General features: G+C 40.2%; 2 protein-coding genes across 10 annotated transcripts in view; one reads left to right on the forward strand and one right to left on the reverse strand.

The window, feature by feature from the left end:
* The window catches only part of LOC129032752 (uncharacterized), a 32,453-nt gene extending 25,824 nt beyond the window's left edge, over positions 1-6,629 (reverse strand). For 8 of the 9 annotated variants that reach the window (XM_063661378.1, XM_063661379.1, XM_054480544.2 and 5 more), the window contains exons 1-3: positions 6,218-6,448; positions 2,013-2,122; positions 806-938 (exon numbers count right to left, since the gene is read on the reverse strand). In XM_063661378.1, coding sequence (XP_063517448.1) covers positions 806-938; positions 2,013-2,031 — 152 coding nt within the window. In that variant the 5' untranslated portion in view covers positions 2,032-2,122; positions 6,218-6,448. Of the gene's footprint in view, positions 1-805; positions 939-2,012; positions 2,123-6,217; positions 6,449-6,469 lie in introns of those variants that run through there. The other variant, XM_063661376.1, reaches the window with a different exon arrangement.
* Positions 6,548-23,219, forward strand: part of LOC129032990 (uncharacterized) — a 137,416-nt gene continuing 120,744 nt past the window's right edge. Inside the window, exons 1-2 of the mRNA XM_063661426.1 lie at positions 6,548-6,570; positions 6,736-7,125. Coding sequence (XP_063517496.1) covers positions 6,548-6,570; positions 6,736-7,125 — 413 coding nt within the window. The remainder of the gene's footprint in view (positions 6,571-6,735; positions 7,126-23,219) is intronic.

Genomic DNA, 23,219 nt, shown 5'->3' on the forward strand with positions numbered 1-23,219 from the left:
ACCTGAGGAAAGAGAAAGGACTCTCTGAGGGGATGGGGCTGAGCTGGGTGTGGAGTGGTCCTTGTGGGTCTTGGTGAGAGGGAGGGGGTGCAGCATGAGCCAGGCCTCGAGGCAGAAGGACAACCAGGAGACAGCCTGGAAAAAGTGCTGGGCCCACAAGGGCTCAAGGCTGGACAGAGGGGAGGTGGGATAGGCTGCAAAGTCCTGAGGTCTGAAGATTGGCCCTGGCAGGAAGAAACCAGGTAAGGTGGGGAGTTACCTACACCCTCGGGGCCAGATGCAGGCCAGAGCCAGCCAATTACCAGGCCCTTAGGGAGGTGTGAGCCCCTTGAAATGATGCAAGGGTTTTTGTTTTTGTTTTGGAGACGGAGTTTCACTCTTGTCGCACAGGCTGGCACCTTTGCCCAGAGCAGGCACCAAGATTTCTGGCTCTGGGTGTGACCTCAGTCTGGCGAAAAGCCCCAGCCCCCACCAGGACCACCTACCCCCTAGACTACTTCAGGTGCTGAGCCCAAGCCAGGGGCAGGAAGCTAGACTGATGCCTAGGGTAATCCCAACAAAGTCCCTGGTTCCCTGCAGCTATGCGGCTGACGGGGAATTACAGCCCAAGCCCCAGATGCTGGCTCTCAAACTAACACTGAGCCCTCAGTGCCCACAGGGAGATACAATCAGCACACTTTCCAGATGGGGAAATGGGCTCAGAGAAGTGCAACAGCCTTGCCCAATGCCCCAGACCAGGGCTCCAGGCCCAGAGTGTTCTTTTGTCACTATGTCCAGAGGGCAGCAGCTGCTGTGATGTACCCACCTGAGCCTGGCAGCTTTCTCCAACTTTCGAAGCCCAGGAGCATGGCCCCTGTCCACAGATGCAACCTGGCATGAGGCGTGCCCAGAGGAACAGAGGCAGATGATTTTCGTCTCCTCCACTGGATTGTGAGGGCCTAGAAGGAGACAAGGGTCTGCTTGAGAAGGCAGTGAATAGTGAGCAACCTGAGGCAGTGCCCCTCTGGATGGATCCGCAGTGCCTGGATGGAACCTGGCTCAGACAGAGCTCAGTTCTGCAGGTCCCTGAGGCATGGAGAGTTCACAGCTACCAAGTGTAGGAGTCTGGATTCAAAACCAACAGCGTGACTCCAAAGTCCCTGCCCTAGCCCCTGAACCACCCTTGCAGGCCCATCAGATGCTCAGGCCAGCAGCACAGCCGGCCAAGACCAGGGAAACTTGGGGAGCCTCAGAGCACCCCCAGGTATTCCAACCTAATCCTGGTACCCCTGCCTCTCACCACCCTTCTTCCTGCTTTAACCTCAACCCCTACACAAAGCCTGGGCCACTCAATGTGGCATCAAACAAATGCCTCAATAAATCAGAGTCTAATCTTGAAAAAAAAAAAAAAAAGACTTAACAGATATACAATTGCACATTAGAATGCTAAAGACCATAAACATATAACAACTTAAAGTACATATAAATTCAATATCTATCCAATCATTGTGACTATGACACAGTAGAATATTAAAATACTATTTTCAAAATGTATACAAGCTTAATGTTCTGTGTATTCAAACTATTTATTCAAAATACAAATCATCAACATAATTTGCCACTAATACTGAGTGCCTTCACGGGACACATGATTCACTGGGAGTCAATAAATTAGCAGCCGGCAGGCAGTGACACACAGCAAAAATGAAAACCAAGAGGTGAAATAGTTCTGAAATAAAGGTCTTAACGCTAACAGAAATCACTGAATTACTAACTCATTAGCACTAATTTTGAGCCAACTAACTAATTAATATGAGATGATACAATGTCCTATACTTTGGTAAGTACGGACTATGTTTAAACAATGTCTGTAACGTGACTTTCAAAATGCTCCTGGCTTTACAAAGATGTGATTAAAATGTAGTAATACATGCTAAACCATTTCCCCCTGCAGAGCATGTGGTAACTTTCATCAGTCACATTGAGAGTCCAGAAGATAAAGGAAAAGGTCGTGGATTTTGCTGAGAACTTACCAGAGTTGAACTCCCTCATTTTCCGTTCCCCAGCATTGGCAGGTTCTGGGACTGGTAGCTGTGGTGGCTCGTTGATCTCTGTCTCTTAGAAGGTGGGGAATAATCATCATCTTGAAAAAGAAAAAATGGTCATTACTGAAGGAATCATCTTTGGTTACAGCCACCTCTGGGTCAATTCCCAACATTCAAAAGCTGAGCAGGGCTTTAAAGCTATCTTATTAATAATTATTTCTGTATTGCGAACTTCAGCATACTTTTTTCTAGTTACATTTGAAATGTTATTCTTTTGGGATGTGCTCAAGTGAATACTGCTTTTTCCTCTCTCTTGCTTCATTACTTTTTAGTTTGCTTCATTTGAATCATCACTGTAAGTCTCCCCTTCTCCTCAAATAACTTTCAAATTGCTGCCAAGAACTATGTTCTATTTTAAGGCTTTTGAGAAAAAACTTTCAATGAAGATAGCCACCTGAAGTTATACAAATATAGAAGAAACAGGATAAAATAAAGCTTAGATTGGAAAAAATATTTAAGATTATACAAAATTCAAGCTAAACAAGGGAAGCTGAGTAATTGTATGTTCAAATACTTTTAACAAGTGCAAAACATGTAGGCTTAAAGAAATAGAGCTGGCCAGGCACGGTGGTTCACGCCTGTAATTCCAACACTTTGGGAGGCCGAGGCAGGCAGATAACTTGAGGTCAGGAATTCGAGACCAGCCTGGCCAACATAGTGAAACCCCCTCTCTACTAAAAATACAAAAATTAGGCCAGGAGCGATGGCTCATGCCTGTGATCCCAGCACTTTGAGAGGCTGAGGCGTGTAGATCACCTGAGGTCAGGAGTTTGAGACCAGCCTAACCAACATAGAGAAACCCCGTCTCTACTAAAAAGACAACATTAGCCGGGTGTGGTGGCACATGCCTGTAATCCCAGCTACTCGGGAGGCTGAGGCAGGAGAATCCCTTGAACCCGAAAGGCAAAGATTGTGGTGAGCCGAGATTGTGCCATTGCACTCCAGCCTGGGCAACAACAGCGAAACTCCATCTCAAAAAAAAAAAAAAAGAAAAAATTAGCCAGGCGTGGTGGCGCATGCCTGTAATCCCAGCTACTTGGGAGGCTGAGGCAGGAGAATCGCTTGAACCCAGGAGGCTGAAGTTGCAGTGAGCCAAGACTGCACCATTGCACTCCAGCCTGGGTAACAGAGCAAGACCCTGTCTCAAAAAAAAAAAAAAAAAAAAAAAAAAAGAGAGAGAGAGAAAGAAAGAAAGAAAGAAAGAGGGCTACATTATTTATGAAACAGATACTGTTAACTCAGTCACCAGAAAGCCTGTGTATAAATGAGCAGTGAGATATTCAAGCACAGCACACACACACTTCTCAGGACAGCTGTCGTGAGAGTTCCATGCTTGTTTCCTTCTGGATACATCAGCAACTCACTCTGCTATGATCCTGCAATACATCTCATGTTAGAATTAGAGACATCTGGGCCAGGCACAGTGGCTGACGCCTGTAATCCTAACACTTTGGGAAGCCGAGGCAGGCAGATCACCTAAGGTCAGGAGTTCGAGACCAGCCTGGCCAACATGGTGAAACGCTGTCTCTACCAAAAATACAAAAAATTAGCTGGGCATGGTGGCAGACGCCTGTAATCCCAGCTACTCGGGAGCCTGAGGCAGGAGAATCTCTTGAACCCGGGAGGTGGAGGTTGCAGTGAGCCAAGATCGTGCCACTGAACTCCGGCATGGGTAACAGAGCAAGGCTGTCAAAAAAAAAAAAAAAAAAAAAAAAAAGAACAGAAAAAGAAAAAGAAAAAAGAATTAGAGACATCTGGATCAAATCAGCTGCCAGTCTCGCAAAGTGTTGGGTAACATCCTATTAAGATTGCTGCTTACACATCATCTATAAAATACTGAAAATATCATTTTAAGAAATCTTTTTTTTATTTTGAGACAGAGTTTTGTTCTTGTTGCCCAGGCTGGAGTGCAATGGTGCGATCTCAGCTCACTGCAACCTCTGCCCCCTGGGTTCAAGCAATTCTCTTTCCTCAGCCTCCTGAGTAGCTGGGATTACAGGCATGCACCACCACACCTGGCTAATTTTGTATTTTCAGTAGAGACAGGGTTTCTCCATATTGGTCAGGCTGGTCTCGAACTCCTGACCTCAGGTGATCCACTGACCTTGGCCTCCCAAAGTGCTGGGATTACAGGCGTGAGCCACCATGCCTAGCCAAGAAACCCTTATTTGAAAACAAGCCAGGCGCGGTGGCTCATGCCTATAATCCCAGCACTTGGGAAGCCAAGGCGGGTGGATCACTTGACGTCAGTAGTTTGAGACCAGCCTGGGCAACATGTTATAACCCCATCTCTACTAAAAATATATTTAAAAAATTAGCTGGGTGTGGGGGCGGGCACCTGTAATCCCAGCTTCTCAGGAAGCTGAGGCAGGAGAATCACTTGAACCCGGGAGGTGGAGGTTGCAGTGAGCAGAGATCATGCCACTGCACTCCAGCCTGGGTGACAATAGAAAGACTCCATCTCAAAAACAAAACAAAACAAAACAAAACGAAAAACCACTAAAAAAAAGACTCCATTTCAAAAACAAAACTAAAACCAAAAACACAACACAAATGAAGTATACAAATGAAAATAATTACTGTGTTAAACACAGTTTCATAGAAAATAAAAGACCAATCAAATACAATAAGCTGCCTTCTTAGATGGGTATGTTATTCTTTTACAGCTAAAGAAACGGGCTCAGAGAATGTTCTTTGATTGGACTGTGTTGCATCTCTGGACAGTGCAGCTGAGATCAGACTTTGTGTGTAACTCCACTAGCCTATCAGGGTGCCTCTCATAAAGGTAAGCAATGTAAATTTGGCCTAATATACAAAGTTGCCAGGGCAGCACTGGGTCAATTCTACATACAGTACTTCTATGTTCATCAAGGGAAACCTTAAAGGAAAGTGAAAATGCTTCTAGAAGGCGACTGGACACCAGCGCCTTTGCTTGTTGCCTTTGGGCTCTTCTTCTAAGGCCAACAGTGACCTGAAATTATTGACTAACTTTTCCAATCAAGTGGACAAAATGGTACCAAGGTTGCCAACATCAGACAAATTCACTTGAGGGCCTTATCTATGTACTTTGAAAGACAAAACTGCTTTTGTAAAGGATACTGTATTTCAGAAAAAAATCATATTAACAACTAATAACACTGTAAAATGCTGATGTGTTGAATGCTACTTTAGAAAAACATGTTCAAATCTAGGGAAAAAATTTGATTCAAAACTACATATCAATTATCTAGCTAGCTAGCTATCTAGAGACATGCTTTCATTCTATTGCTCAGGATGGGAAGCAGTGGGATTACCATAGCTCACTGCAGCCTTGAGCTCCTGGCCTCAAGTGATCCTCCTGCCTCAGCCTCCTAACTAGCTAGGGCCACAGGTGGACACAGTTACGCCTGGGTTTTTGTTTGTTTTGTAGAGACAGGGTTTCACTATATTGCCCAGGCTGGTGTCAAACTGGAGTCTCGCTGTGTCGCCCAGGCTGGGGTGCAGTGGTGTGATCTCGGCCCAATGCAACCTCCGCCTCCCGGGTTCAAGTAATTCTCCTTTTATCAGCCTCCCAAGCAGCTGGGACTACAGGCATGCGCCACCACGCCTGGCTAATTTTTGTATTTTTTGTAGAGACTGGATTTCACCATGGCCAGGCTGGTCTCCAACTCCCGACCTCAGGTGATCCACCCGCCTCGGCCTCCCAAAGTGTTGGGATTACAAGCGTCAGCCACTGAGCCTGGCGAAGCACTTTCTTCTGTTATTAAGTAGCCTAACCCAGGTGGGGCGCGGTCCCTCATGCCTGTAATCCCGACAACTCTGACGGCCAAGGTGAGAAGATCGCTTCAACTCAGGAGTTCGAAACTGGCCCGGGCAACATAGCGAGCCCCCCCCACCCCCATCTCTAGAAAAATACAAAAATTAGGCCAGGTGCGCACCACGCCCGGCTAATTTTTGTATCTTTTGTAGAGACAGGGTTTCGTCATGTTGCCCAGGCTGGTCTCGAACTCCTGAGCCCAAGCCATCCATCCTCCCGCCTCGGCCTCCCAAAGTGCTGGGATTACAGTAGGGCCCAGCCAGCCTCATGTTTTATTTAGCAGTCCCTCCCTGTTGCACACTTGGATAGTTTCTTAATTTTTTTAGACAGGGTTTACCTCAATCTCGCAGGCTGGAATGCTATGGTTGGATCATAGCTCACTGGAGCCTTGAACCTTTGGGCTCAAGTAGCTGGGGGGCTGAGGTAGGACTACAGAGATGGGGTTGCACCATGTTGCTAGGCTGCTCTTGCCCTGAAGGGTCCTCTCGCCTCAGCGGCGTCAGACATAGTTTTCTATTTTTGACGAACATAAACACTGTGCTGGGTCTGAATTTTTCAGCTACCCTTCTTCAGCCCGCAACACACAGACCTGGCGGGGAGGTCGCTGTTACCAGCCCCCACTCTGACGAGAAGACTGCCCAGCCCCAAGCGCTGTAGCGCCCCGGTGATGTCGCCGAACACCCGGCGCCTGTGACGTCGCCGAACGCCCACCTCTACGGTGTCGGCGAAGACGCGCCCTTGTGACGTCACGGAAGGCGCGCCCTTGTGACGTCACGGAAGGCGCGCCCTTGTGACGTCACGGAAGGCGCGCGCTTGTGACGTCACGGAAGGCGCGCCCTTGTGACGTCACGGAAGGCGCGCCCTTGTGACGTCTCAGGGGACCGCCACTCACGCGGAGCCAATCGGAACTCGCGGCGGGGCTGCTGGGTCTTCCAGGAGCGCGCATGAGCGGACGCTGGCTACGGGTGGCCGGTCGGGATGTAACCGGCTGCTGAGCTGGCAGTTCTGTGTCCCGAGGCTTCCGCCCGGCCGCAGCCGCACATACGCTGCGAGGAGGAGCTTTACGACTTCCCGGTCTTCGGGGCCAGGCGCAGCAAGGGCCAGACTCTGCCCTAGCAGGCGCTGCGCGCCAACCGGCTGGCACCTGTCGCAGAAGGTGCAACCGATCGCACTGTCGCGCGGAAGCTCCTCAATGGCCAGCTCCAGCTGCAGCCCCAGCCGCCCACTCGCCTCTCCTGAGCCTGGGTAAGTGCGTCCCACAACACCTCCCCCAGCCAGGGCCCGGGGACCCCCGGGAGCGTCCCCGGCTACCTGGCGCCGCTCATCCTGGGCAGGGTCGGCCCCCTGTGAGGCTGCCGGGCATGAGGGAGCTGCACCGCTGAGCTTGACCTCTGACGGCCTTTTGTAATAGCATTAAGTCTTTGAAACTTTGTGGCGAGGTAGAAGGGGCTAGGAAACGAAGAAAACATCTTTTTAAAAATATAAGCGATCGGCTGGGCGAGGTAGCCCACGCCTGTAATCCCAGCACTTTGGGAGGTCGAGGCGGGTGGATCACGAGGTCAGGAGTTCAAGACCAGCCTGGCCAGCATGGTTTCACTGAAACCCCATCTGTACTAAAAACACAAAAATTAGTCGGGCGTGGTGGCGGGTGCCTGTAATCCCAGCTACTCGGGAGGCTGAGGCAGAGAATTGTTTGAACCCGGGATGCGGAGGTTGCAGTGAGCGGAGATCGGGCCACTGCACTCCAGCCTGGGCAACAGACCAAGACTGCCTAAACAAACAAATATATGTGTGTATATATGCGATCGAGCCCGGGAGGTTGAGATTACAGTGAGCTGAGATTATATAAGCGATCAAGCACGGGAGGTTGAGGTTACAGTGAGCTGAGATTGCGCCGTTGCACTCCAGCCCGTGTAACAGAGGGAGACTCTGTCTCTAAAAAATTATATGCAAGTGAGAGCTTTTCTTCCAGCCTTCACGCTCAGACTGAAGAAAGTAATTAGGCCAGCCCCCGTGGCTCACGCCTGTAATCCCAGCATTTTGGGAGGTGGAGGCGGAAGCGGAAGCGAGTGGATCGCTTGAGATCAGGAGTTCCAGACTAGTTTGGGCAACATGGTGAAACCCTGTCTCTACAAAAATATAAAAAATTAGCTGGGCATGGTGGCACGCACTTGTAGTCTCTGCTACTTGCCGGGCTGAGGCGGGAGGATCGCTCAGCTGCAGCCTCGACCTCCTGGGGCAATCCATTTCAGCCTCCCAAAGTGCTGAGATTACAGGAATGAGCCATCGTGCCTGGCTTTACACTATATTTTAATACTTTTTTTGAAAATGGAAACTTTTACAGGCAATTCACTTCCTTCAAACTAATGATAAGGAAGTGATGCTGTTCTGTTCTGTTTTGTTTTTTGTTTTTGTGGGGTTTTTTTTCTTTTTTGAGATGGGGTCTTGCCCAAGTTGGAGTGAGGTGGTGCAAACAAGGCTCACTGCAGCCTTGACCTTCGGGCTCAAGGAATCCTTCCCCGTCAGCCTCCCCGGTAGCTAGGACTACAGGTGCATGCTACCACGCTTGGCTAATTCTTTTTTTGAAATGGAGTCTCACTCTGTCTCCCAGGCTGGAGTGCAGTGGTGCAATCTCGGCTCACTGCAGGCTGGTCTCAACCTCTGACTCGGATGGTCCACCCACTTCTGCATCCCAAAGTGCTGGGATTACAAGTGTGACCCACTGTGCCTGGCGATATTGCTCATTTTAGATACTAGAACTTTTTAATTTAATTTTTTTTTTTTTTTTTTTTCTGAGATGGAGTCTTACTTTGTCTCCAGGCTGGAGTGCAGTGGTGTAATCTCGGCTCACTGCAACCTCCACCTCCTGAGTTCAAGCGATTCTCCTGCCTCAGCCTGCCAGAGTTGCTGGGACTACAGGTGCGCACCACCACACCCAGGAGTTCAAGGCTGCAGTGAGCCATGGTCGTGCCACTGCACTCCAGCCTGGGCAACACAGCGAGACCCTGACTCCACAAATAAATCAATCAACATCGTATGATCTGTACCAGGGTATAGGCAGGTGCTATGATCCCCACTTTTCATCCTCAACTCTAAGTTGAGTCATACATCAACCTCTAGTAACAAGTGGCATGTTCTCAGTCAAAGGGGTAAGCCCAAACCACGTGGAGAGAATCTTATCTCTTTTGAGAGCTAATATAAAAAGAATTCCTCCTAGGCGTAAAAATATTGTGACATCAGTTACTTAGGCTAAACATGCCTATTATGCTAAGTGAGTTATTAACAATAAATACTTTAACTCTGTGCCATGTTAATTATCATAATCTGATTTATAATTTGTTTTAACGTTAGGTTAAACAATAACCTAAGTAATAAAGTAAACAATATCTTCAAACTTGAAATATATGCTTATTTGTTAAAATAAAAAACAGTTTAATTTGTTTGGGACATTTAATTTGTTTGGCATGATTATTTCTTTTCTCATAAAATATATATTAGTGCTTAAGAATTTTAAGAGGTATAGTCTTTCCTTTTATAATGGTGGTTGTTTTTAAAATGAATCTGTTATTTCTGTTACATGAATACAGATACTCCTTGACTTACGATGGAGTTACATCGCAATAAACCCATCGTAAGTTGAAAATACTGTAAGTCAAAAATGCACTTAATACACCTAACTTACAAACATCACACCTTTGCATAGCCTATCGTAAACATCCTCACAACACTTACATTAATATTTGGGCAAAATTATCTATCACAAAGCCTATTTAATAATAAAGTGCTGAATATCTCATGCAATTTATTGAATAGTGAACTGAAAGTAAACAACAGAATGATTGTATGGGTACTCTTAAGTATGTTTTTAAATGTGGATCACTGCATGCAGATGGCATTCATACTATTGTACAGTCAAAAAAAAGTAAATTGTACCATCATAACTGAGGAAGTCTGCAGTTTATGATAATGTAAGGATTTTGGAAAACTGTTGCAAATATGTTAAAATTAATTTGTACTAATCTCTTGCACATTTGTATATTAATTGATTAAATGCTTCACCTATAGTTTTTTTCACAGAATTCATTTCATTTAAAATTTTAAGCTCAACTTTGAAAATTATAAACTGTGGGTTGAAATATTATAAATAATACTTTTTGCTTATTTTCTTTAAAAATATAAACCTATATCAAAATATATACATGATATATGTGTGTTTTTATGTATAGACACTCTGAATGCAACACATATTTTTATTTTACACTACATCTTTTCTTTTATTCCACAAATCTTGTATTAATACTAAATATCAGTCGAATTCCCAAGATACTTTTTTATGTGCCTGCAAATAAGAATTATCCTACCTGATCTTTTCAAAGTAACTTTACCAATGAAATAAATTTGACTTTGTTTAAACATTTCCAATCTTGAGAGCTTCAGAAATCTCATGACAGAAGGTGTCCATCCATTTAGTATTTGGCAAGTTACAATTTCCGAGTTTCTTGTTTCCCTTCTGAGACACATCAGGCAAATGAGCTTTTTACTTGGAATTAAACAGATTGTTTTGTACGTTGTGCTTCTATTGTGTTAATAAAAAGTTTCATTAGTCTGTCCCTAGTGACTAAATGTGGTAATTAATAGCAACAGTATTGGGTGGGTGACTGTGTGAGTGTGCATGTAGTATATATTTGTGGTCTTTAAAGCTATTTGTTTCAATAAAGATGACAGCATCCAAGATCCCCAAAGTTTCCACTCTGAAAGTATTTTAACAATACAGTTTCTAAAACAACCTGCTAACTTTTCTGTTAATGCACCTGTTGTTCTCTGACATGAGAAATGCTGCACTCACATAAATTGAACTGAAAATGTTTAAGTTCTTCCTTAAAGTGAGAAATTAGCTTCCCCTCAAAATCATCAGCATAATAAAAATATTATATCATGAGATGAAAGTAATTCAGCAACTAATATTCTCTAAAGAGCTAGGCCAAGATGTATTTGACACATAATGTGCTAGACATTTTGAAGAAAGTAATACAGTTCTTGACTTAACCAGAGTATAGCTAGGCACCTTCAGTGCTCAACTTCACTGAAATATCACCCATCTATTAAGAAACTTGACGCATAGTGGGCAAAGTTTAATATGTTTCAGATATGGAAGGGAATCTAAAGTAGTGAGGGGACAAGTGCAAGTTATAAGACACAGAATGAATATTGTTTTGTGTCACTAAGTGAAAAGCCAAATGTACACTATGAGATTTATGACATAAGCCAAAAACAAGAAAACATTTGCAGTCCTGAACATCAATATTTTCTTCAACTATGTGAGCCAATGAAAGAGAAACTCTGAAGAAAGATTTATACAAAATTCACAGCTTAAAAGGGGCCAATGGAAAGATTTATACAAAATTCACAGCTTGAAAGGGGCCAATGGTAATAGTAATCTTTTAAATAACTCTATAAAACATAACAATTCAGGTGAAAGACGGGCCGTGGACATAGACCACATATTCTATCTCTGTCACCAAATGAGTTAGTTTTCTACCCCAATATAGGTATCTTAGATTATATATACACAATAATTTAGCAAAGAAGGGAGTGGCCATTAAGGGAACAAATCTATAACTAGGAAGAAATTTTCCCGGATAAAAGGTCCTGACAGTAGCTTTAAAAATACAAAACTGATGACTGCTATCACTCTGCTAACTTTCCATTATTACAGCTGTTTTGATAGACATGTAACTATCTTCAGCTATGAAGCATAAATTTTATGTCAAGCAAGGTACTGTCTGTTAGTGACAACCTAGCCATATTTCAAAAACTGTTGCTGCAGCGCAGGCAATGAAATGTTTAACTCTAGTAACTCTTTTAAGTGATATGGTCAAGGCAACTCAGTGGAGTATGTCCAAGGGGCTTGCAACTTTCATAGCAACCATCACTTGATGGCATGTTACCTCCTCATTCATGAGAAGCTGTGGACAGAGACAGAAAAATCAAGGAAACTGGAGCAAAGTAAACCTGTGTTCTCCAGACTGCTTAATAGGGGTGGTAGCATAGCGTTTTAGTTTAGTTTTGTTTTGTTTTCAGCTTTGGCATTAATTACAGAGATAAAGAGAGGAAAACGATTACAGATACACTAGGATTCTTCATTTTAGCAGTTGTGTTTTCTGAATACAATAGGCAACGAGCCATATGTTTAAATACCGTAACCTAATGACCCCTTTGCACACTCAAACCCCTTACAGGACGGGGAGGATGGGGAGCGTGCAGACTGGCAGGTACATGAGCTTAGACGAGTGCTTTGGGGCTCCAGCCCCGTGGTAGCATTTAGAGGTGAGTGCCTGTGACTCCCAAAGCCCACATGGGTGTGGCCTGTCTTACCGTGTGCTCTTTTAGCTTTGCCATCCACATACGGCTTAAGTGTTCACCAGCTCAGTGCCCTCTTGGCACCCAGGTCTTTGTCCAATATCCAGGAAGAATCAGGTCACACATCAACGTGAAGATTGTGAATGCAGGGGTTTTACTGAGTGGTGGAGGTGGCGCTCAGCAGGATGGATGGGGAGCTGGAAGGGGATGGAGTAGGGAAGATGATCTTCCCTAGGAATTTGGCTGTCCGGTGGCCAATCTCCTCTCTGACCACCGACAGCCAAACTCCTCTCAGCATTCAGACGCTCTTTCTCTTCTTTCTGCTGCGCCGCTCTGCTGTTCTCCGGCTCTTCTGTTTGTCTCCTTCTCATCTGCTTCTAGAGCCTGGGGTCTGGGGTTTATATGAGTATAGGATGGGGGTCATGACAGGCCAAAAGGTAACTTTTGGGAACAAAAATAGGAATGTCTGTTCTCATTTAGGGCCACAGGTTTCCAGGATTGAAGGCGGGGCCTTTGCCAGGGAACTACCCTCTTCAACCCAATATTTCCCTGTCTCCTGTCCATATCAATTGCTGGGAGAATTAATTTGAATTTAATAGCTTTTCTGAAGCCTGTGAGTCCTTCTAGTGAGTCAGTGAGCCTTCATGTTGTATTGAGAATCCCTGACACCCTATGCAATTTTAATTGTTTTCTTCTACACAATTGAAAATTTTAATTACTTTTAAAGGAATGGGGTTTTACATTGATTCATTCATTAATAAATTATTATTGAGTGCCTTCTATGTATCAGTCTTATTTTAGGTTGTAGAAATACCACAAAGTATGAAATAAAATTTCTATCTTTAATATCCATTTAAAACACAGAATAAAAAAGGAAACAAATTAAAATAATATTCTAATATAATTTGCATTTTACCAAATAAATAGACTTTGTGTGAAGAATTTATATTAAAGCTATTGGAGAGAACTGATCCCCCTTAAGGAATTTCTTTTTTGTATAGCAGATTATCTGAAGGTGTAATATCAGGGCTTTCTTCCCTGCTAGGAGTTTGATTTCAATTAATGCAAGTATCAGATGTAAAGAAGGGCAATAGCAAGTGATAAAGACTTACACTCAAGTGCTACTCTGTTATACTTGGGGATGAATATTTCATGGTCAATTCTGGAAGGGGTTAAGTATAGAAATTGAACAGTGGTAAGTGGCTGCCTCAGGAGAAAAGGTAGCAGTAATTACCTCTGAAGGGAAGAAGATTCAATAAACAAGGATGTTGGAGAGCTTTGGAAATAAGCTTTACATATCACAAACTATCTATTAGTGGAATGTGCCTAGTAAAAAAGAATAAAAAATGTAATTTCCACAGGATTCTCTATGCAGAAACAAAACACAAAAAGGGGAAAAAAATGGCCTTTTCTTCCCACCCACTCAGGGTAATTTCTTAAGTGGTTTATGATCTGATAAGAAATGGAAGAGAAATTCAATTTGTAGTTAGAAAAGAAACTAAAAATTAATCACCTAAAGAAAAAAGTTTACAAATTTTTCATAGGTATAATTTTTTAAAGGTTCCGTTGTGCTTCATTTAGAAAACTTAAATATGATTTAACAATTTGTCATTTTGGTGAAAGAACTATTTTATTTCTTTTATAGACCCATTGATTTTGTCCTCTAAATTACTGCAACTAAATGGTTTTCTTCTCAACAAATCATGATTTTTTCTTCCTTTTGTTCAAAGTTGTGAGGGTTTTTCTTTGCTATTTACATCTGTGAATTCCATTCATTTGAACAAAGTGTAAAAATGTAAATGAAAATAAAGGAGTAGGTGTGGAGAATTATAAGTTTGTAGTAGAGTGGGATTTCTCAGCCTCAAATCTGTTCATACTTATTGAAATTTATTTAAAGTTTAACACTTTGGAAAAAATCAAAATTAACAAAAACATTCTTAACACCTACAAATTTCTATTTACCACTTAATTTTACTTTCAAAAACATTTTAATCCATATATTTTATTAGAATGTATTCAATAAAGAAGAGAAATATTTTTCTGTGGTACATATTCCCAGGTCTTCTTATTTCCTATAACGAAATAAAATGAGAATGGAAAATAGTCAGTGAAGATTGAACTTCTCTTCCACTAAAAGAAGATATCAAAATATTTTATTAGAAATCACAAAGAAACTGGTGAGTTCACTGTTCCTATTTTAAGTATGAAAACTAAAAACAGGTACACAAAATAATTTATAATCTTTAATTTTCTAAGTTAACTATATTCATTTATTTCTTTGTATATTTTATGTTATTACTCACATGCATATAAATATGTTTAAGCAAAAATTTATGTAAAATATCATTGTTACCGGCTGAATTGTTCCTGTCTTGTCCCCCTCCTCAAAAACATTTCTATGTTGAACCTCCCGGTATCTCAGAATGTGACTGTATGTGGAGACAGGTGTGGGGTTGAGATAGGTAAGTAAGCAGGAAGGAGGAAGGGGCCCCGGGTTGGGACAAACAATTGTTCTGAGAGACAGCTAATCACAATCCATTGGCACAACATTCTGTTCCCAAATACCTGGTTCCCCACATAGTCTCTTCAGCACCACCTTATAAAACTTCCCTCCAGCCCCTGCCACTTTCCAGGCAGTCCCTTCTCTGCCATACTGCCCATTGCTTTTTTGCAATGTACTTTTCCTCTAATAAATCTGCCTCTCTTCCCCAACAACTGTGTTGCTAGATTCCTTTACCAACAGCAATGCTGGCCGTGGCCATTGCACCCATGACAATAGGGTAGTTGCAGAAGTGGTTAAGTTAAAATAAGGCCCTTAGGGTGGGACCTAATCCAATATAACTGGTGTCCTTGTAAGAAAAGGAAACTTGGACACACAAAGAGACACCAGAAATGTGCACACACTGAATACCATGTGAATATATAGCAAGAAGGTAGCCATCTGCTAACCAAAGACAGTGGCCTCAGGAGAAACCAGACAAATCAATCCTTTGGTCTTGGACTTTCAGTCTCCAGAACTTTGAGAAATAAATTTGTAGTGTTTTTTGTTGTTTTAGCCAAGCAATCTGTGGCATTTTCTTATGACCATCCTGGCAAACTAATACAATTATTAAACAATTAAACTTTCTATAAAAATTACGCTTAATGTTCTATTATGATGATTAAAGAATACTCTATCAAAGAGTGTTATATTTAATGTAAAAAAGTAAGACATATACAAATATAAAGAACAAAAGTAAAATAAGGTACTCTCTTACTCCAAAGATCCAAGAATCTATTGTAAATTTCAGTATGACAGTGGAAGCCCCAGTGTATTTGGTTCCTAAAGAAAGAGAGATTTGGGGCACTTTGGAACATTTCATAACTGTGGGCCAAATAGGAATGTGACTAGACCATGTGAAAAATAACAATAAAGAAATCATCATATTTTAGAATCTTGGAACAGAGCTAAAGTAGTATACAAATGAAAACAGAGCATAAAATACATGTTCTACAAGAATATAAGCCTTGTATAAGAAAAATAGATTAATGGAATGTCTGACTCCAGTAAACACTCAAAAAAGAAACAGTGACATAAACTCTAGGAAAGAAAATGAAAGAGGTAGTAGAACATACGGATGAATAAGATTATAGTAAAATAGCAAAACTATAAAAAGTTTTATTTTTAGAGGAAATGATTAACATGTGTAAACTGACAATTAATATGCATTGGAGGGGAAAAATTAAGAAGGTATAACTTGCTCCAGAAGAGAAAGATCACCTAAAAAGGATTGAGTGAAATTTAAAAAAAAAAGAAAAACAAATTGCTGAAGAGGCTCATGAAACATGTTCACCGTGCATCAATTACCAACTTGTCTGAGCCCAGTGACACTGGACACCCCCCAACTCACAGAAGGAAATAGAACCAGTTTACTGGAACACAGGTCAGTAGTGCACATACAAACTAAAGCGCCAAGAAAAAAATATGAGAACAATTCAGAAACATTGCAAGAGGCATGAGGAGCATGCTGAATAAATCTGACTCATGTGTATTTGCGATTTAAGAGGAGAGGACAGGGACTACGGAGCAGAAGCAATGTTTGAAAAGATAATGAATAAGAATGTTCTAAAACTCATTAAAGTCAGCAACTCACATACTGAAGAATTCTGCAAACTTCAAGCAGGGTAAATAAACAGAAAAACACATTTAGGCCCAATGTGGTAAGAATGCGTAAAATAAGTACAAAGAAAAACATCTAAAAGCCTGAGATAAAAGGCAGATTACAATGAAAAGATAAACAATCAAATGAACCATGACTTTATTACAAGAAATTACGATTTCAATGCCACTCAGTCATATATCACCAGGAACACACCTGTAGTTGAACAAATTGGGTTTATTCTTTTCAGTGAGCAAGGACACACATCATGGGAAGTCAGCTGGCTTTTCAGTAGTGAGTATTAGGGAGGACTTTGATGGGATGATTTTGGAGACCATCCAAGGAAGCAGGCACTCACTATGCATTGGGTGCTCTTAGGAAGTAAGGACCATTCTATGACTGGTTATTTCAGTAAATCTTACCTAGGAAGAGGAGCCCCTAGAATGAAAATAGAGCTTCAATTTGCAAAGAAGAGCAGTCATATTAGCCAGGAGAGGATTGTGTTTGCTATTTTCTGGGTTGCACAGTGACTTTGGTTTTGCCCACTCTCAGACACAAAATTATAAAGTGAGCTCTTGTGTCTCACCTTCCCATGGCTGCAGAGTGGGCTTTGCTGGTGGTGGTGTGGGGTGAGAGTGTGTGCATCTAACAGGAAGACAGCATATCCTAGTTGTTTCCTTGCCAGGCCAGCCTTAAATGACACTGAGTCTAACAGTAAGTGCAGACCAGTTCCAGATGCCACCACTACTTTTGAAAATTGTAAAATAATTGAGTGTCACCTTCAAAGTGTGAAGAAACAAAAACTGGAAATCCAGTATTCCAAACTAATGAAAATATCTTTCAAAATTAAAGAAGGCTGAAGACATTCTCAGACAGACAAAAAACTTTGGGAGCACTGTCTTCATTGGGTCTGCCCTGAAATTACTAAACAGAACATCCATCAGGCAGAAGAAAAATGATTCAAAATTATGAATCAAGGATAAAGAAAGAATTAAATGTAATATAAAAGATAAAGCTACAGATACATCTAAATAAATACTGACTATATTAAAATAAGAATACTAATGTCTGGTGGAGTGTTTGTGTGTGTACATATATACTTATGTATGTGTGTGTGTATATATATACTTATGTATATATGTATACATGTGTATATACATGTGTTTATATATACATGTATATATGTGTATATATACATATACTTAACATAATATCTAGTGTGGCAAAAGTGAAAGTAATAGAATTAAAATATTCCAAGAGTCTTTTATTTTTTGGAAGGAAGAAAAAGTCCTAATTTGTTTTAGACTAAGGTAAGTTAGGATAAACTTTATGATGTCTACTAAAATAATAAAGAAATAGCAATAGTCTAATTATCACATTAATAAAATTGCAAAAGAAATGATAAATAGCTGATAAGGAGGAATAAATTCAAGAGATATATTATTCAACATGGGGACTATAGTTAATAACAATATAAAAATGAAAGTAATAGATTAATCAAAAAGAGACAAGAAAGTAGAAAAAAAGTAACATAGAAAAGTGGCCTCAGTAGAAAAAGAATAGTAAGTTGGTATTAATCATGATATTAAAAACAAATGTATCACATGCTGAAATTAAAAGGCAAAGATTTACGTATATACACCTATACATAAATCATTTCTGTTCGACTTTCAAAATAAGGATGTTGTAAGTAAAAAGTATATAAAAAGGTATTTATGATTAGTAACCTAAGGAAATGGGTGCCTTTATACTAAAGCAAACTAACGTCTTCTTGAAACCAAGAAGCACAGCTAGAGTTAAGGTAGGACATTTCACAATAATGAATCAATTCATTGTGGAAATATTACAATTTTATACTGCTATGTACATAACATAGCTTCGTAGCCTTAAAATCTTAAAGAAATTCAAAGTAGCTAACACAAAATAGTAAGAAAAGCAGACTAAAGAAGTCAGTAAGGAAATAGAAAATTGGAATGTCATTAAGAAATGTAAGACAATAATGTCAAAAGTGAACATATGACTCCAGCATTCACGCTTGTCAACTGCACAAGGAGCACTTAGCAAACTTTTATGCTGAACAGCAGGCTATAAAGCAAAAACTTCAGTAATGTTGAGGAACTGAAATCATAATGGGTAGGTTGTCTTACCATTGTAGAATTAATCCAGAAATTAAGTACAAAACAATAACTTTTAAAATTCGAAAATGTTTAGTAATTAGCAATGCATTTAAACATAAAACATGTATCATAAAGGAATGATTAAGTTAAGACATATATTCCACTGAGTACACGCACACACAAAATAGATACTTAAGGATGTGAAAGTCACCAAACACATCCAAAAGAGAAATATTTATAGACATTCATGCATCTATGATCAAAGAAAAGCTGCAAATCAGTGATTCAAGCATTTTGTTCAAAGAAGAGAGATGTAATCTTAAAGAGAATAGCAGATAGATAATGAAATATAAAATATAATATGGATAATTAAATCAAAGGTGGGTCTTTTGAAAAGACTAATACATACTCTTCAAAATGCTGACAGTGTGGGCTAATAAAATGAAAAACAAATGCACAACACTCCCTCCCCTAAAGTAGTCTAGAGGCATAATTTGTCAGTACCAATAATAGAAACAGAGATATCCTTTAAAATTTATGGTCATCAAAAGAACAATAAGAGAATGGGATAAACACATGTATGCTAAAAATAAGTGAAATGAGGCCAGGTACATGGTTCACACCTATAATCTCAACATTTTGGGAGGCCCAGGTGGGTGGAGCACTTGAGGCCAGGAGTTCGAGACCAGTCTGGCCAACATGGTGAAACCCTGACTCTACTAAAAATACAAAAATTAGCAATGCACGGTGGTGCACAACTGTAGTCTCAGCTACTAGGGAGGCTGAGGCAGGAGAATCGCTTGAACCCGGGAGGCAGAGGTTGCAGTGAGCCAAGATTGCCCCACTGCATTCCAGCCTGGGTGACAGAGTGAGACTCTATCACAAATAATAATAATAATAATAATAATAATAATAATAATAATAATAATAATAAAATGAAATTAATCCTCATATAAAAATGAATGCAGTGACAGAAATGACAAAATGCTGCATCTTGATCAAGCTGGGATTATTCTCGAAATGCAAGAAGGATTTAGCATTCATATATCAACCAATATAATATGCCATATTCACAAAAGATAAGTAAACAATAGAATAGAAGCTAAGACAAATAGAAAACTTCTGTCGTATTTTCAATAAAGGCAGAAACAATCCATTTCATAAAATTCATAATATTATCATAACATTTCTTATCCACCTAAAGATTGAAGAAACTTCCTATTTAAGAGCTTCAGTTTTGTTTTTTTGTTTTTTTGACGGAGTCTCGCTTTGTCGCCCAGGCTGGAGTGCAGTGGCATGATCTCGGCTCACTTCAACCTCTGCTTCCCGGGTTCACATCATTCTCCTGCCTCGGCTTCCTGTGTAGCTGGGACTATAGGCACCCGCCACTACACCCGGCTAATTTTTTGTATTTTTTAGTAGAGACGGGGTTTCACCCTGTTAGCCAGGATGGTCTGGATCTCCTGACTTCGTGATCCGCCCGCCTCGGCCTCCCAAAGTGCTGGGATTACAGGCATGAGCCACCGCACCTGCCAGAGCTTCAGTTTTTGTTAGAGCCGAGGTGGGGTTGGGGGAAGAGGCAAAAAAAAAAAAAAAAAAAAAAAAAAATCCTACGGTAAATATCAGATTAAATTAAAACAAATTAAAAACTTTCCTTGCAAGATCAGAAATAACACATTGCTGTCCCCTGTTACTACTTTTATTCTCCTATGTAATATTGTAGTGAAGCCTCAGCTAGTTTAATCAAGCAAATAAATAAATGATAAATAAATATCAAATAGAAATATATAAATAGTATTACTTGAAAGTTACATAAATATAAAATAGGATATTAAAAATCTACAAATAGGCTATTAGAATTTCTAAAGAAATTTAGCAAACTTACTGGATTCAAGTAAATATTTTTAAAAACTGTGTTTCTAAACACCGTACCAACAACAGTTTAAGAAAAAAATATGGCTATTACTTCCAGTAACATGAAAAACATCCCATTCCTAGGAATAAGTTGAATGAAAGAGCTACAAAATCTCTATGCCAAAAATAACAAAAATAAGGGAGTAAAATTAAAGAACCAAATCAATGTAAAGACTATGTTCATTATTGAAAGACTCCGTATTCCAAAGGACAGAATTTTACCAACATTGTTCTTCAGATTCCATGAAATCCCAATCAACATTTCAACACATTGTGTGTGTGTGTGTGTGTAAATTAAGAAGATGATTTGTGTGGAAATACAGTGCTCAGCATAGCTAAGAAAATCTAAAAGAAAGAATAGAATAAAGAACTTTCACTTCCAGACCTTAATACTTATTAGAAAGATCAGTAAAGTGACTGTGTGATACTAGTGTAAGCATAAACATTTAAGCCACCAAAATTGAATGACAAGCCCCCAAACAGAACCACACATGGACAGAGTCTTGATTTGTAATTAAGGTAGCACAACAGGACACTTAGGAAAGATTAGACTTTCCAATAAACCTTGCTGAGTAAACTGGTTAGCCATATCAGGAAAACAAAGCAAAAGAGAACAAGACATAAAGTTTGCCTAACTGTACACCCCCAAACACTTTAATTACAGATATCATTGTAGAAGATAAAAATATATAAATATTTTGGAATATAATATAGAAAAATATGTTTATGCCTTTGCCAAGACTAAACACCAGGAGCAATAAAAATAAAGAAGAATAAAACACAAAGAGCAATAAAAATAAATAAAAATTAAAAAAAAATAAAGAGAGCAATAAAAATAAAGAAAAAGATTGGTAAATTTAGCCTTTAAAATTTAAAACAACTTTTCATAAAAAAACTATCTACAAAAAGAACAGAATATATTTATAGTACCATACCTAGCAAAGGACTTGTTTCTAGAATATAAAAAACCCTTTAAATAATCAAGAAATAGAAATGTGGTAGAGCAAATGGAGAGACATTGGAAAAAGGACTTCAGCTAAAACGCTTTGTAGATTAACAAAGACATACGAAAAGCTCCACCACCTGGTCATCAGGAAAATGCAAAATAAAACAACAGTGAAGTACGAACACATACATCAGTGCAGGTAATACATTCTTTTTTCAAAGACCGAAAACACCAATTTTAAGTGAGGACCTGAAGTAAGCAGAGCTCTTATACACTGCTGAGGGGAGTATCCATTTGGAGGATTTTTGATGTTATTGAGTGAATTGAACATGCATATCCCCAGCCATCCCTTACCAGCTTTATTGGACCCATTGATTTCCCTGGGATGACTCACCTGTGCTTGCACACAGTGGCTGTGCCCCAGGAACCACACATGGTCCTTCCTCTTGTTTCTCTACTCTTAATAAGTAACTCTTGCTTGCTTTCAAATACTCTTCTAATATTCTTACATAAAATGTTTTAAGACAGGTTGGAAACGTTTGTCATAAATTCTCAATACTGGCAGGGGGTGGTGGCTCAAGCTTATAATTCAAACACTTTGGGAGGCTCAACCAAAAGGATCATTTGAGACCAGCCTGTGCAACATAGCCAGACCCTGTCTCCACAAAAATAAATAAACAAATACACAATCAACGTCTTATGTTAAATACAACAAATCAGAAAACAGACCTTATTTTCATGTTGGAGATTTATCAGAAAAACTGTTCTAGCTAAGATAGTGAGGCAGCATGCCTATTACTTAAGAGAAGAAGCATCATAGTGAAGTTCCTTGGAGATCAAATCCTCATTCTGCTATGTTCTGAGTCAGTGAACCTGGGCAAATTCTTTAATCTACCAGTGGGAACTCATGGCTACATTCTACACAGCCTGCAGCAAACTGAGAACTGTGTGTGATCCTGTGGCATGAACACATAGGTGTGTTCATATTGTGGAATACATAGAGCTGCATTTTTATAATTTCTGTATTTTTCTGAAATAAAGGTTTATTTTAATATTCAAAATTATGTTTTCAACTTAAGGATTTCATAGATTTTCATAAAGTTTACTGCACTAAACTCCAGTGCTGAGCATCGCTCAGTGCTTCAGTTCAGGTGTGAAAATCTAGCAAGGAGAACCTGACCTGATTGGTTGCTCAGAATTTGGGGCAATTACATTTGCAGTTCCAATTTCCCACTGGGTGGGGGAGGGCTAATATAATTGGCGGTACTAACAGAATCTTCTAACGGGTGCATGGTAGATCAGCCCCCTAAGTTATCTGTGATGGTAATAATGTTGCCAAGAATCAATACTAGGCATGGAAAATGAATGAAAATCAAGAGGTGTCTACAACCCTAAATGTTCATCAACAGGCAGTGTTTAAATTAATTATTTTATGTCTACTCTATGTTGTATTAAAAAAAAGATATATACGGCAAATAGTGACAAAGAATCACACCAGATTCAGGGGAAGATGAAATGTAAATTTTATGGAAGTATTCATAGGCAGAAACATCAGTGTAGTCCACAGCTCTCTGATGTCTCAGCTTTCCTTGAAAGTGACATACCAGATACCACTGTGGAAATTGCTCCAAGGGAAGGATCCAACCTTCCTACCACTATATAAATCTATAGGCAAGTTGAGAAGAGCCCATGGCACATCCCTTGAGTAGTTCATTGTATAACAAAGGAACATCTCTCAACAGAGATATGGGCTTGTTAATCTAGAGTTCAGGTACCAGCTAGAGGTCTCTGGTTCTTCTGCTCTGATAATTCTGCAGATCTATCAAATTAGACAAGAGGAGAAAAAATTAGCCTCTGGGGACA

This window comes from Pongo pygmaeus, chromosome 2 (genome assembly GCF_028885625.2).
Source record: "Pongo pygmaeus isolate AG05252 chromosome 2, NHGRI_mPonPyg2-v2.0_pri, whole genome shotgun sequence".
NCBI lineage: Eukaryota > Metazoa > Chordata > Mammalia > Primates > Hominidae > Pongo > Pongo pygmaeus.